General features: G+C 42.9%; 2 protein-coding genes across 3 annotated transcripts; both read right to left on the reverse strand.

Annotated features, from left to right (window-relative positions):
* Positions 1-642: 642 nt before the first annotated feature.
* Positions 643-4,596, reverse strand: LOC125543023 (E3 ubiquitin-protein ligase At1g12760-like). Of its 2 annotated transcripts, none has more exons than XM_048706265.1 (5): positions 4,445-4,596; positions 2,126-2,926; positions 1,663-1,788; positions 1,301-1,580; positions 643-1,179 (listed from the first exon to the last, which is right to left on the reverse strand). In XM_048706265.1, the coding sequence occupies exons 2-5, from the start codon at positions 2,716-2,718 to the stop codon at positions 946-948; spliced, it is 1,233 nt and encodes a 410-aa protein (XP_048562222.1). In that variant the 5' UTR covers positions 2,719-2,926; positions 4,445-4,596; the 3' UTR covers positions 643-945. The 2 variants fall into 2 exon arrangements, with proteins under 2 accessions (XP_048562222.1, XP_048562223.1); XM_048706266.1 differs by lacking the exon at positions 4,445-4,596 and adding an exon at positions 4,266-4,434.
* Positions 4,597-5,289: 693 nt separating this feature from the next.
* LOC125543024 (valine--tRNA ligase, mitochondrial 1-like) lies at positions 5,290-14,370 on the reverse strand. Its single transcript, XM_048706267.1, has 22 exons — positions 14,198-14,370; positions 14,075-14,116; positions 13,911-13,967; positions 13,626-13,685; positions 13,380-13,549; positions 13,215-13,287; positions 13,001-13,066; positions 12,814-12,897; positions 11,207-11,284; positions 10,888-10,971; positions 10,696-10,775; positions 10,523-10,580; positions 10,126-10,428; positions 9,877-10,047; positions 8,947-9,137; positions 8,447-8,849; positions 7,339-7,590; positions 6,754-7,254; positions 6,563-6,660; positions 6,327-6,426; positions 5,716-5,861; positions 5,290-5,596 (listed from the first exon to the last, which is right to left on the reverse strand). The coding sequence occupies exons 1-22, from the start codon at positions 14,204-14,206 to the stop codon at positions 5,446-5,448; spliced, it is 3,177 nt and encodes a 1,058-aa protein (XP_048562224.1). The 5' UTR covers positions 14,207-14,370; the 3' UTR covers positions 5,290-5,445.
* Positions 14,371-15,653: the final 1,283 nt, after the last annotated feature.

Genomic DNA, 15,653 nt, shown 5'->3' on the forward strand with positions numbered 1-15,653 from the left:
AGGGGAGAGGAAAGCACAGTGGAAGGCGTGGGATGCACTACAAGCTCAGTTAGCTGCGTTGCCCTAACCCTTCAGTGGAGTAATTTCCCATTTTTGATGGAGACAGATTGTTTGGAGGCATTTAATCTTCTAAAGGCTAGCTACACTGATAGATCAAGATACACTTTCATGGTGGATGAAATAAAAGTGGAACTAAATACTCGTGCCACTCATGTAAGCCATTTGTTAACGAACTTCGCTACTACCTCTGCCCGGGTTTATTAGACCCCTCTTATTTTGGGCTAAAGTTTGATGATAAAATTAACTAATAAAATGTAAGTTATATGTCACAAAATTTATCCTATGGGAAAGCTCTTTCAAATACGAACTCAACAATATACTTTTTGTATCATATAATTTATAATTTGTTAGTTTTATAGATGGTCAAAAATTTACCCAAAATACAAGGGGGTCCAATAAACCCGGACAGAGATAGATGTCAGAAACACACTATGGTTTGGTTAGGGTATGGACCAGATGTGGTCGTAAATCGCTGTAACGAGGAATGCAACCCTGATATTTGAGTAATACAAAGTATTTTCCCGCAAAAGAATAAGACTCTCGGATGGACTCGAAGTGCGGCATTAATTAGTTACAGGGTCATGAGCTCTCTGCTTTGGAATTTCACATGAAACAGTTCAATTTCTGCATGATTTGGAGACAATTCCAGTGCTCCAACCACTGTTTCCGGTGAATGCCACATTCGATAAATACTGAGTATGATCACTAGCTAAGCAGGTGTGAGTATTTACAATATATACGAGACAATTCCGCCAGAATGGGAGAAATGGACTTGCGTCCTACTTATAGCTTGTCACGTAAAATCAGGAGTTGGTCAGTGTGCACCACGCGAAAGGGCGTGTTCCATCCTCATGCCCATGCTCATGGGACGAAGCAGAAGAACAGCTACCGCTGTGACTCGACGTCGCCTCCTTCCCTGTTCTCATTCTGTTGGTGTTGGCCCTCGGGGCCAGCCTCAGGAGATGCCGCCGTTGAGCCGCCCAGCTCGGACTTGCAGAGAGGGCACAGCGCGTTGATCTTGAGCCACTTGTCGATGCATTCCATGTGAAAGACGTGCCCGCAGGGAAGCTCTCGCAGATCTTCGTTGTTCGAGAACCTTGACAAACAGATGCAGCAAACCTGAAAGAGCCCAGAGGTTCCCAGATGTCAGCTAATCGCGCAACGCGGCACAAATGTGTATGCATGAGCACAAGTTTCCACACTTGATAAGTGTAAAATGGAAAACGGGTGGGAAACTCACGGCGTCTTCCGCGGAGATAGTCCGCTCCTTGTCAGTTCCAGATGCCAGAACGCCACCATTGTCTTCCCCCACATCTCCTCCGTCGCGGATCCTCATCGACTTGTACTTGTACGCCACCAGCGTGTTGATTACTTCTGCGGTAGCGCCTTTGTTCATATCCAGATCCTCGTGGAAGCCTACCATGGAGATTATGCAGGGCAGGCAGCAGCATATCATCGTGCACAGGATGAAAGGCAGTGCATAGCCGATGAAGCCGAATGCAAGGAACACTATACACAGCCTGGAAAATGGTTACAAACAAATAAGCAAGGTACATCCGAGGTGAAAGGAACGTGTCATGCAGAGCACCTAGCAACACACACCTGTACAAGTTAGGAGCGTCATGGACGGAAGAGCGGCCACCGAATATCCACACATTCCCCACAACAAACCACACGGCAAAGAAACAATCCAAGGCCAACTTCAAGCACGCAACCAATGCGTAGACCCTACAAGTAAAAAAATAAATCTTGTTACTTCGTAACTTTAAACATCAGGAAGAATTCAAAACGTTGCATCTCATCCAGGGGGCAGAGTAAAATGATCTAATGTACTCCCTCCGTCCCAAATAAGTGTCTCAACGTTGTACTAACTCTAGTACAAAGTTGTATTAAGCTTGAGACACTTATTTTGGAATGGAGGGAGTATTGAGCAATCCTGAAAGACCTAATGTTTACTCTCATTATTAGTTATGCAGAAGCAGCCAAATCGTGATAGCTAAACTGCTTCTGCAGGTGGTTCAGTCGAAGAGAATGTTCTTTTTTTCACAGGGGAAGAAAATGTTACCTTGGACTTGCAATCGGGAAATTGTTTCTTGGGACTCCAGTGTTGTTATCTTCATTTACAGCTTCTGATGCATGAGCAGATGAAATTGCTGCAAAAGAATCAGACTCGGATATGTTCCTTTGAGATGAACCCTGGGCTGATGGTTCTTGCTCGATGTTCTGGCAATTGCGATGGAGATAGCGCCAATAAAGATGTGGAATAGTAGCAACACAACCTATTATATAGCCAACAACCCACTCAAATAGTGGAGCGCGTGGATGCTCATTCCTTGATACCGACAGGACAGTAGCAGCTGCTATAATCTGACTAACATTTACAATAAGCTCGATTGAGATCCATAAGCCAGAATTCAAAGGATTCTGCTGACGATTGACTTGATCCCTTCTCACGAAAGATGCGCTTCGAAAGTCAGGCATACCGGCTGTGCCAGAACTTTCTGGGACAGGAGGAACTTCATTTGAAGGACCTCTGTTGTGGTTCAACTCATCCAAGTGATTATGATTGTCCGGACGGGATGTTGACGGCGACATCAGATCATTCCTTGGTATGTCGATTGTGTGATCATGACGAGTGACATTTCCAGGGTGATCCATCAGTAAAGGATGCTAATCTGCTGCACGTTCACACTGCGATTCAACAGGAGCGGCTGTAAACTGGAAACCAACCCAGCACCTTAGCTTGACATTTTCCTTGGTATGCAGCAGTTTCCGACAGAATGCTCTATATCTTTCTCACACACTTTGAACCGATGTGTTTCCCCCCTACACCACCTTCAGGTGACTTTTAGTGTAAACTTCAGTTCTGGCACAAAATTATGAAAGCCTTTGTATAAGGTAAGACATCATATATCAATAGACACGATTGCACTTGAAGGAAAGACCATAGCCTGACTTTATGAAAGATTACAATGATCATATTTAGTGTGTAAGGTAAGCCTCATTTACCATCCCCAATTCCAATGTAATGTTGCAAATTTTGGCATTATAGAATCAACCTTTTCATCAACAGTTTTCCGCAATCCTACAGCTTGACCACAAACCAATTATGCAAGGAAGAGAAAAGGATCAATCTACATTCCGAAGGCACGCCAGAAGTCGATGTTTTTTCCCAGTGGCATGCAACGAGTAGGAACTTAGGAACGATAGGATTAGTGGATCCAATGTAACATCTACCAACCCTAGAAACAAAGATCAATTGTGGCAGACCAAGATACTAGTTCAAACGCCACGTCGACACATTTAGCTCAAATGAGCATTACAATGAAAACGGAGGAAACAAAAAAAATGCTGCAATAATGCCCCTCCTAATCATCAATGCTCACCATTCCCCCAAATCACCTGGCCGTCTGATACGCATGGAGAGCAGCAGAAACAGGGAAACCAAATCCAACGGGCATTACTCATAAAAGCAGCATCCATCTCAACCCAACAATGTGGCTATGCGAATTCAATATTCCGCATAAACACAACCACAAGATCAAATCCAGTGGCTCACAACAATTCAATCAGACCAGCAAACCCTGAACGCGAATCAGCAAACCCAGAGGCAAACAGAACCACACCCAATTCCGACAATCGGGGCAATGCGGTCTTTGTATGAGGCAAGACGTCTTTTTTTTCGAAAAGAGGTAAGGCATCATATATCGTTCCACAGGACTACACCTGACTTTATGAAACATCGCGAAGAATGAGGGCATTTGTGCAAGGTAAGCATCGGTCACCATCCAAAGTTCCAATTCTTTTTGTCTAAAAATTTGGCATCACAGAATGTTTCATCAAATGAAAAAAAAAACATACAATCCTAGAACTTGACCACAGACCAATCATGGAAAACAGGCTAATCAGAATTCCAAAGGTAAACTGCAAGTTAACACACAATCTTTTTTTCCAAGTGGTGTGCATTGGATTAGCGGACCCAATGTGGAAAATACACCTACCAGCACCAGAAACAAAGACCAATTCCGGCAGGCCCCAAACACTAGTTCAAACGGCGCCACAAAATACTAGCTCAACGGAAGGAAACAAGAGAAACGCTCCTCCTAATCGTCAACGCCATCAAATCACCGGGACTGGTTCAAAAAAAAATGCATGTGGAGAACGGCAGCTACAGGGAAACCAAATCCAACGGGCATGTTACTCACGCCGTCTCAACCCAGCTACGTACGTACGTGGCTACGAGAATCCGATACCCAGCACGAACACGCCGACAGGAGCAGCCCGGCAGCTCGCAGCCGATTTCAATCGAGCCGGCGAACCTTGCGGCGACCGGCGCCGCCCCCCGACCCGATCCCGGAGCGAGGAAGGGAAGGGACGCACGTACCGGGCAGGGCGGGGGAAGGGGCGGGGCGTGGGCCGAAGCTTGGAGCTATAGGCCTCGTCCTCCTCTGGTCGTCGTCGTCGTCGCGGCGCTCCTGGCGGAAAATTCTATTCTCTCTCCTCCATTTTTGTCTGCTCCGTCGGTGCTTTGCCTTATGTAGGTCAGCGGTCAGGGACGAACAGGTCAAGCGGGGGTCAAGCGGGGGCAGCTCGGTAATTATAGATGGAACGCATCGCGGCCGTTCGTGTGGCCAGCGGGGCGGGATCGGACGGCCGGGGGGAGGTGGGCGGGTAGGCCGTTGGCGCGTGCAGGATTAGAAACTTCTTTGTTTGAAAACGGAGTCGTTTTCCTCGTAGAAACCGTGTGGGATTAGGTAGAGTAACAGTAGGGGCAAAGGATTATTAAGCCTTTATTTATTTCTTTTTCTTTTTGGCTTCGACTAATGTTAGGTAAAACAGACAAATGGCCAGTGCATAACACATTTTCCCTCTCGCAAATATAGCAAGCGCACATTTCAGGTGTGCGATTGTCCTATTTTTAGCAGAGTGACTAGTTAATAATAAATCTTTAAAATTGCTTATCTTTTCTAAGAAGCACCATTTGTTATGTCAGTGAATCATGATGATTTAAGTACTATATAGATTCCTTTTTTTCACAAAATGTGGTTTTGCGTTTCTGCTGAATATTGTTGCCCTTTCTACACTTTACACCCATGGATAGAACAGACAAGTTCAAATTGAATGCAGAACTTTGCAAAAAAAAAAAAACTCAACGGCTTGGCCACTGAAAAAAATAGTCAATTGACACTGACACTCGCAGGTAAACATTATTTACAAAAGTAAGGCATATGTGGGAAATTGGAGTTTCATTGCTCCATTTGAATTTTCTGTAAATGTGATCACAGCATCAGCATCCGCAAAAAACTGTGCAGTACATCAGCTTCGAAACAAAAATGCCATTCGTTTCCAATCAATAAACAGAGAGCCGACTCAAGCATTGCCAATTTACGCATCTAGTTTCTTCTCAGCTTCACCAATCACCCGCAGTTGCTCGAAAAAGGCAGTGAGTTTCCTCATGTCCTCCTCTTGGACGCTGGGCGGGGCCTTCTCTCTGTAACCGGACGCTTCCATCTTCTGAGAAAGGGCATGCTGTAGCCTGCGCGCATGGATAACAAGAAACCATGTTACAGGTGATACAGTGGGATTAACAACAACGACAACCATACATGCGGATCTTTAGCGGGAGAGAACAATTAGATGGCAAATCAGGCTTACTTTTGGATTTCATCCCTCTTTTTCCTTAGCTTTTCGAGCTCCACTTCCGCGTTTAGAGCTCCTTGAAGCTCAAGGTATACGGACAGATCTTTGTTGACAACAGCAGTCGAACAGTCAAGTGGAGTTTCGTCACTCTCTGCCAGGATCTGGAAATTGTCCAACATCAAATCAGTATTTTTCATCAAACAGATGAAAAAGGATAAAAACAACTACTCCCTCCGTTCCTTGATATAAGGTGTATAGATTTTTGAGAAAAAATCCGAAATATAAGGTGTATTGCATTGCACCACTTGGCTGGATAATGTTTCTAGTGAATTTATTATATTTCCATATATTAGGCTAGCTCCTCTATTTTCTCATGTTAATTAGTTAGGTGTAATCTCACCCATAACTTGTGAAATTTTTTCTCCACATGCATTCTTTAATTTCCGTACCAAAAACTATACACCCTATATTAAGAAACGGAGGGAGTATGAAAATTGATTATTCTGCGATAGACAGTCACTTGAGATGATATGCTCCACTCCAGGCTTTACCAAAACATTAGATCCGTAAAGGAAGTTTTCAGATAATAAAACACATAATACAGCTAAGGAAATGCAAGGCAAAACCTTAAGTGACGATACAGAAGAAAGAGACACCACTAGAGATTGATAGCACTGAACAGTGGCAGCAATATCTTCGCCTCGACAAAGTGCAAAAGCAGGTCGCCTGTTCATGAAAAAGATAAGAAATAAGATGTCGATTTGGCAAGCCAACTGTAGAACAAGAAGAATCAAGCAACCATATATATCATGCACAGTACATTGTGAACACAAAGCCCAGGTACATGACCATATATACACACCTCTCATTTGTATCTGTTGGTGGCTTCAGAGATCTTAGTTTGTTCACAGTATCCAAGATAATACTAAATTCACTTTCAAGTTTATCATCTGCCCATTCCTGTGATAAAGAACAATTGCTTTCCACTAAGAAAAGGATATTGCAACATGAAATTCGATGTATTTAAAGTCTTCTGTTAGACATGAGTATTACCTGAACAACAGATGGATATTCTGATATCATGATGGAATTTTTTCTGCAAGAATCTTTGGGCTGAGGAAGACGCTGCCAGAGTTCTTCTGTTACATAAGGCATGAATGGGTGGAGCAGACGCAAACCATTGTCGAGGCAAACCCATAGGGCATCTCTACAAGCAGCTCTTGCTGAATCGAACTCTTGAGAGTCATTGAAGAAGTAAGGTTTTACAGCTTCTATAAATACATCACATAGCTGGTATTGCCACCATGAGTAAATAGCAGATGTTGCATCGGCGAACTTGTATGCTTCTAATGAGGTCACAGTCTTGCCAATAGCCTTGTTAAGTACCGAGAGTATCCATTTGCAGACCGGGGGCATTGAAGACACAACAATGGTTGCTGGTGGAGTATAATGATCACCAAGTTTGCCCATTGCAAAACGAATGGCATTCCACAATTTATTGCACCATTGGCGATATCCAACAACCCTCTTGATATCAAGATTTATCTTGTCAGACTGCAAAACAAGAGAGATTCTATAAAAAGATGAATTGGGAGCTTATAATACTACAACAGAAACTCAAATGGGTGTGACTATAACCTGAGAAGTGTAAGAAATCAGTGCGAAACGGAGTGCATCAGTGCCACATTCAGCAATGCCATCAGGAAAATCTTTCTTCTTCCCTTCTCTTGCAACACTTAACTCATTTTGATCCAGGTTGCCTTCTTCCAAACGTTTGAGGAGATCTTCAAGTGTCGTACCGTTTATCACCTCGAGGGGATCAACAACATTACCAAGTGACTTGGACATTTTGCGGCCATGTGCATCACGGATCATAGGATGCAAATACACCTGCAAAAGAGGGTGCAATCATGATTCAGTATGCAAGACAATTAAAGCATATCTTCAACTAGAAAAGAGTTGAAGCTCAATATGGTTGGTTAAATAAATAGTTTCGGAATTTAAAGAGAAGCACCTTCCATCCAGAAAAGAAAAGGAAAGTTAATGAGTTTAAGCATTTAACACTACATGATAGTCTCAATCAAGCACACAGTACAATATGACAAAGGACGATGATGACAGAAATGTAACTTGTGTTCAAAATTAACTAAGAACAGAGTTCATGCAGGAAGCTGACCCGTTGACACAAATGACAGATCGCGGAATAATAATTGAAAAAGGGTGGAAGTTTCTCCAACGAGTATCTGGAAAACTTATAGTGCACTATATTGTCAAACAATTACGCTCTCATTTTTTTAACTGAACCTTGTCTGTAACATCCACATACTCCAACTACCAAGGTTTAAGGTAGATTGCCGTGAGTAACATATCTTCAGAGTTCAATCAGGACAACACTGGAATGGCATGTAGAGGAAAATGGCAGAGCAGCAAATAGTGCAAAATGGACAACCTCATTAATCCATTCAGCAAATGTCAGTAGAATTCATAATGCATGATTTTGTGAAACAATGGTGGTTATGCACTGCCACTATTAAATGTAGATTGCTTCAGTTTTTGGACATTTGGGCATAGCTACTGTTACACTAAAGCAAAGTTTCACTATGTCCAGGCCTATGGAGACAGAAGGAAGAGGTAGCTATAAGCTAAAGAGTGCGCACAAGGAATTAGATTATTTATGTATAATGGATTATTAGAACTGTAGATAGAATACAGTTTGATTGTCAGAGAAAAACATTTCTGTCGTTACCTTCTGAAATGGCACATCACCACCAAGTTGCATACCCATCATCACCATACGTGCCACCCAGAAGAAGAGAATATCAAGTCCAGTTTCAAGTACTGAAGTAGGGTAGAAAGCACGAAGATCAGCAGTATCATCTGGCCAACCAAGCACTGTCAATGGGAAGAGACCAGATGAAAACCAAGTATCCAAAACGTCAGGGTCTTGATTTAACTGGAATTTCTTCCCCGGATACTTTTTCTGTGCCTCAAGCATTGCATCACATTCATTCCTTGCGACTATCCAACGGTCATTGTTTGATCCCAGATCATTCAATTGCTCATCTTCTAGTGTCACATACCACGCAGGTACACGATGTCCCCACCAGAGTTGCCTTGAAACACACCAATCGCGTATATTTTCAAGCCATCTGCAAGAATGGTGGATGGATCATGTTTCTTGATATTTCATTACTTTCAGCTGAAGTCTGCAAGAGGTGGCACTTATAACTAGGCAAAAGGAGATACCTGTACCAGTCTTGTTCATATTGTTGCGGAATAATCTCAATTTTTTTGGATCTTACAGCATCAAGACCTGCCTTTGCCATCGTATGGCAATTAACAAACCATTGAGGCTTTATCATAGGTTCCACTACATCATTACTTCTTGAACAAATGCCCAAATTCATTTCATTCTTTTTTGTGTCCTTGTACAACCCCTTAATTGGCAGAATAAAACATTGTTAGTCCAAAACTCAGAACTACTCCCTCTGTTCCTAAATATATGTCTTTCTAGAGATTTCAATATGGACTACATACGGATGTATATAGACATAGTTTAGAGTGTAGATTCACTCATTTTGCTACGTATGTGGTCCATATTGAAATCTCTAAAAAGACTTATATTTAGGAACGGATGGAGTACTTAATTAATCCAAATGAAATAAATTGGAAAAGGCAAAAAAATCAGTCTAAAGTGATTAGTAAAGGTAAATAGTTGGTCACTGGATTCCACAGGCATGCAAATTTCTAATAAGAGATGAGAATCCGTTACAATGGATACCCAACCAAAATGGGATAACATGAAGAAGCCTTGAAGCAACATATACACAAACTACCAAAACACATATTTCTCATAAAAAGAACGCTGTACTGAGAGACTCATTAACTAGATTAATCAGAAAGGGTGAAGGACAACCATGTAAGAGGTAGAAATGTTTATACAAGAAACAATATTGCTTAAGGCTAGCAAGTTCCAATTTGTTTTTTGTAGTAAGTGTTAGCAAAATAGAAATGTGAATATTACATTACATAAGTTCATGATATTTCACTGTATAGTCTCTCTTTGTATGCCATCACCTAAAATTTATACTAATCCAGCGCAATAACCTAACAACCATTCTTCAAATACTACATCATAAACGTTATGCACCAATAGCTAAATGAAACCAGTAATACCTTTTCCTTCAGTGCATCAATAACTGCAACCCGAGCAGCAAATCTTGGCATTCCTTCAAATTGTGCACCTCCATTGCTGTTTATCTTCCCATCATCTGTGAAGATATTGATGAACTCTAGGTTGTGTCGTTTTCCAACCTCAAAGTCATTTGGGTCATGGGCAGGTGTAATCTGCAAAACGAGCACGCAAATAAATTAGGTAAACTGAAATAAAAATAAATTAGGTCAGTCCTAGGCATTATAACATACCTTGACAGCCCCAGTACCGAAAGTGGGATCCACTAACACCGCATCGCAGATTATTTTGAGTTTTCGGCCATTGAACGGGTGAATGGCATGCTTTCCATGCAGATGCTTATACCTTTTATCCTCAGGATGAACAGCTATTGCCGTATCACCGAGCATTGTTTCAATTCTTGTTGTTGCGACAATAATTTCACCTAGTCCTTCTTCAAGAGGATAGGCAAAGGATATCAACACACCAAACTGTACAGGACTACTATAACCAGGGACCTTCAGCATAGTTTCCTCTTTAAGCTCTAGATGATCCACCTGAGAAAACAGCATTTTTAATGAAGAAGTTGATCTTAGTCATGGGTGTGGAATCAAACTGTACAGTGTAGACAATACAATAAGCTTTGTTAACCTCTATGTCAGATATTGCTGTTAAAAGTGTGCAGTCCCAATTCACAAGGCGGTAGTCCCTGTAAAGGACCAAATCATACATAAGAGGTAAGAAAACTAGGTCGGTCATTGAATGACATAGAGATGATAGTTAAAAATATGTTAACACTTACAGCAACAGGAGAGGAAACTAACCTATAAATTAGGCCATCTTTGTGCAACCTAACAAATGCTTCGGTTACAGCTTTCGATCGTTGTTCATCCATTGTGAAACACTGATACACGAGTTAAGATCATCAAGTTGGTAATTTCAGAGTAAGAAATATAAGAGTAAAAAAAACAAGTGCATGTGCTTTTTTTCTCAACTAAAGAAAACAGGAATTTTACCTCACGGGACCAATCAAGCGAAGCCCCAAGCCTACGTAATTGACCCAGTATGGTACCACCGTACTGATCTTTCCATTTCAGAACCTGACCGAAAGATGATGACAAAAAATAGAATAAGCAAGAAAATGATTACCACAATGGAATCAAATTAAGCCCAGTGTGAAGCTATGCTCACTGCGATTTTATGACTACATCGGATGTTGAGCCCGATTATTAATATTCCATAGTATAAAGGTAATGATTAAATGAATTATGATCTGATACAGGAGAAGATGAACAACAAACATAACCATGTATTAAGGGGAATATAGGTGCTTACTTCAGATATAAATTTGTCACGGCCTATGTCATGCCTTGTCAGCTTCCTTTCACGCATTAGCTTCTTTTCCACTACAACCTGGCTTAGGAGAACATATTATTAAATCAAACAGAGGGTGTAGAATATAATGCAGGTTGAAGACAATACAAAATAACTACATTTGGCAACACCATACAAGATGAGAGAATTCCTTATTTAACACTGTCTAAATTTTATGCCCTATTTGACATCGACAAATAATTTCTTCCCTATCTAGCAAGGAGTCTAAATTTTATGCCTTTTATAACACTTTAGTCCATTTTTAGCCTAAATGACACTTGAAAAGACTCTTTTACCCCTCATGTGGTATGTTTGTGCACGTGTGCTGTTTGATGATTTTTTTTATCATCTTTATGAATAATTATTATACTATTATTTGTTGGATTTTCCTATGGAGCCCACATAATCTATTTTGAATATCTAAGTTTTCTTTTAGGGGGGGCAAGGCCCTTGCCAGCACCCTATGCCTCCACCACTGTGTGTGTTGTTGTGTGTGTGCTCCTGCCAATGCGTGCTGGGTTTATTTATAGCACTAGATCGATTCAGAAAACACACGTACGTGCAAAACTGGCTTGTAAGCTAGCAAGCAAGCATGCAGCTGGATGGATTTCCAGCCGTACGTGGTCAAGCCAGTACGTACCTCACACGTATGTGAGCTAGCTGATCCATTCTATCGATCGTTTCTAGGCGGCTCGCACTAGTGCAACATGATCGATACCATCACGACGGAACAACTCGGCGGATCGGTAGACTTGTTTATGGCCAAAGGCTTTCTTTTATTTTTGTATTGCTTTGACCTGGTGTCTCTTGTTGTGGTATATAATACACGGGGTACATGTATATATATTACTAACCTGGACCTAACCTAAACCGACTAGGAATAAATATCCTACGTGGATACCTATACGAACACGGGATTAACTCTTACAATGCGTGTGTGTGCGCTACTGCCTCACTGATGTTGAGTGTATACTACTGCCCCCCTCCCCACACACACATCACATGAGGGACAAAAGGGTCTTTTCAGGTGTCATTTAGGCTTAAAATGGATGAAAGTGTCATAAAGGGTATAAAAATTGAACTCGTTGTTAGATAGGGAAGAATTTTTTTTGAGTGTTAAATAAGGAAACGAAATTTAAGATAGTGTTAAATAAGGAATTGTTTTATACAAGATTTAGTTTCATTTGCTAAAAGGGAAAAAGAAAGTCTGATAAAGAGAAAGTACATCATTCTGCCAAAACTAAAATATCCATGTGGCCATTGCTTCTAGTTAGGTGCATGCGAAATTGGCAAGCCTACCGGTAAGGCAGTAACACGGTAAGAAACATCTGGGCTTTGGAAATAGTGTTCCAAATACTTTTGCCAATATTACAAACATTACATATACTAACAGGGCCTAGAACCCCTGTAGGCAGCTTTATTTTAGTGGTGGCACACAAACAACAAACACGGTATTTTTTCATAAGTTGAGTGACAGCAAGTGCCACCAAAGAAGATATGAGTAACTCAACTGTACTATATGTGTATGTCATTCACAAGATGAACTTAATCAAGTCCAAGATACAGACCTGTGTAGCAATTCCAGCATGGTCCACTCCTGGGACCCACAGAGCATTATATCCCGACATTCTCCTCCACCTTATCATAGCATCCTGCATTGTTGAAACAAAATAAAAGCAAAGAGCTTAAAATGTCTCGTGAGTGACCAGGGAATGGCAAATAGGTCTCACATCTCTACAAGCATAAAATTTACACCTCTATAGCCACTGTAAGTGCATGACCAATATGAAGCGCTCCAGTCACATTCGGAGGTGGTAGAACCTGAAATGAAATAACTTAGCACTTTTGCTGGAAGGAAATCCAAATCCACATTTGTACAAAAACACTAGTGATCCCATAAGATGACATCATGCTAACCCAGCTCCCAGTGCACATCTTGCATGAAGCTAATAAGAAGTGGGTCACTTACTATAACAAAAGGTGGTTTTGTGCTTGCAGGGTCTGCCCCAAAATATCCTGCTGACTCCCACCAGGAGTACCACCTACATTGTGGGGAGAAAAGGTATTCAGTTCAGGTAGGCGTCTCAGATGCTATGAATTACAAATACGAGAAAAGCAGACTAGCGCATCTTACGATTTTTCAACTGCACTTGGGCTATACTGCTTAGCCATTTGAGGTGCAAGCGATTTCTTCTCCCCACTAGGGGTCTTAGGGTCAATGAAATCCTCGGGGTTTTCATCCCCCGCAGCCTTCTTCTTTTGCTTCTTCTCACTTTTCTTAGGTCCATCCGATGTTGCTTGAGCCTGCAGACGACGAAATCAGCACAAACCCATCTCCACCAAGCGTTCCAGCACCAAACTCATTTAAGGATGTTGCAACCTGGAGCCTAGCAGTCTCCTTTTGCTTTGCCTTGAGCTTTTTCTCCTCTTTCTCTCTAGCCTGCAAGTAGAACACTGAACCCATAAGGGATCTTTTCCCATAAACATAACTAATAATTTCATCTTGGCACTGGACCTGTAGTTTCTAACATCAGCACAATTCACAGATGACCACACAACCAATTCGGGAGAACTGGTTGTCAATTACAAATGCACGTCAAGACGAACAACAGCACAGGGACAAAATTCGCGAAAGCAATTTCACACGGATCTCGGCCAAGCATACCTTCTGCTCTTTCTTCAGTTTCCGCTCCCGCTCTAGCTCCAGCTCCTTGTCGTCAAGCTGCTGCTCGCATCACCACCAAAAAAGAGAGGAGAGAAATCGGGTGAGCCGCTGATAATAAACAGAGCGCAAAATTGGACTGCCGTCGCGGCAACTTCCGCACAGACCTTCTCCTCTGAAGCCGCCTTCCCCGGTGCCTGCGCCGCGGGCTGCACGAGGCCAGCAAAACTCGAATCAGAGGCGCGCGAGCGAAGAGATCCATCGATGGGAGCGGATGAGCGCGGGATTACCTTCTCCATGGTGAGAGATCGGGTGGTACGGCTGGTCGCGCCGCCGGCGCTTGCTTGGACGTTGCGGAGCACGGCGAGAGCAGAGGGTCGCTGAGAGGTTAGGGTTTTGCGGGATTTCTTTTGGTTTTCGAGGATGGTGAAAGGGGTTAGCGGATACCGTGCCCGAGTGTGACACTGACATGTGGGTTTATCAGATGGGCCGGGATGCCATCGCTTTGTAGCCCGTGTTCTCTCCCTGAATGGGGCGGCCCAGGAAAAACCATATGTCTGGCCCAGCAGCGCAGCACTTGTTCCTAAGCCCGATAAACCCTTCCTCCTTGAGTTTTTTTATAAAAAGAAAATAGCGCCCTCCTTGAGCCCTTAATTTTGGCAAATCCTATTTGGCGCTGCAGGCGTCCGTTAATGTGTATTCTGCAAACGGGCGCCTGCAGCGCCCCGCACTGGGCCGGCCCATCTCACCCTGGTTCCTTTCTGTTTTGTAGAGGCAAAAAAGGTAGCGCTCCCGACAGGTATCGAGCCCCAACCAAACTTGGCCAAACGGGCTGGCACGGCCCGGCCCGGCCCGGCCTGAGTTAAACGGGCCAGGCACGGCACGGCCCGACCAGGCACGCTTAGTACGTGGGCCGGGCCGGGCCGGCACGCGTGCTGACCTTCGCGGCCCAAGCGCGTGTCGGCACGCTGGCCCGGTAAGCACGCCAGCACGAGAGATCGAGGCATGCTACGTACGTGATCTCTTGCCTAGTGCCTAGGAAAAAAATCTCACACGTCGTGCACTCGCGCAGGAGGCACATCGAAGCATGTCTCTCTCGTTCGCGCGTGCCTCGGATCTCGTGCGCATATCGCTTTCATGGGCCACACCTCCGGGTCCCTCACACAACGTTTCTTTTGACTGAGACGCTTCTGCCCAGCTAGTCGCCACACGCCAGACGGTTAAGCGTGCCGTGCCGAGCCGGCACGCGTGCCTGCCTAGCCAGCCCAGGCACGGCCCAGGCATGCGGGCTATCGTGCCGGCACGCCTAGGCCGGCCCATTTGGCCAGGTATGGCCCCAACCTTCCCTTCGAATTAACAGGCAGCTACCACCGCGCCACCCAGCTAGATTCGATCAATAAAATCCTTTTACTTCCATTCTTATTTCATCTGTCCTTTCACCTTTTTCCTTTATCGTTTATCGTTTTTGTTTTTTCTTTTTATTCTTCCTGCCTCGATGTTTTTTATAATTTTTGAACTTTTTCTTCAAATCGATGAACTATTTTTTAAATTCATTGAACTTTTTTTCAAATTCGATGAACTTTTTTTTAAATTCACTGAACGTTTTTCCATTTCAATGAACTTTTTCGATTTTTAATGAACTTTTTTTCAATTTCGATGAACTTTTTTCTAATTTTTTAAACTTATCTTAAAATTTGATTAACCTTTTTCCAAATTCAGTGAACTTTTTTCAAATTCGATGAACTT

The sequence above is a fragment of the Triticum urartu genome, chromosome 3 (assembly GCF_003073215.2).
Source record: "Triticum urartu cultivar G1812 chromosome 3, Tu2.1, whole genome shotgun sequence".
In the NCBI taxonomy this organism is placed as follows: domain Eukaryota; kingdom Viridiplantae; phylum Streptophyta; class Magnoliopsida; order Poales; family Poaceae; genus Triticum; species Triticum urartu.

Excerpts from the sequence above, each read along its gene's own strand:
- LOC125543024 (XM_048706267.1), bottom strand. Across the intron at positions 11,285-12,813 it reads ATGCTGGAATTGCTACACAG|GTTGTAGTGGAAAAGAAGCT; the intron begins GTCTGTATCTTG and ends CTCCTAAGCCAG. Across the intron at positions 8,850-8,946 it reads TATGAACAAGACTGGTACAG|ATGGCTTGAAAATATACGCG; the intron begins GTATCTCCTTTT and ends CCATTCTTGCAG.
- LOC125543023 (XM_048706265.1), bottom strand. The coding sequence starts at position 2,718 with ATGGATCACCCTGGAAATGTCACTCGTCATGATCACACAATCGACATA. Across the intron at positions 1,581-1,662 it reads GACGCTCCTAACTTGTACAG|GCTGTGTATAGTGTTCCTTG; the intron begins GTGTGTGTTGCT and ends ACCATTTTCCAG. Across the intron at positions 1,180-1,300 it reads CTATCTCCGCGGAAGACGCC|GTTTGCTGCATCTGTTTGTC; the intron begins GTGAGTTTCCCA and ends GGGCTCTTTCAG.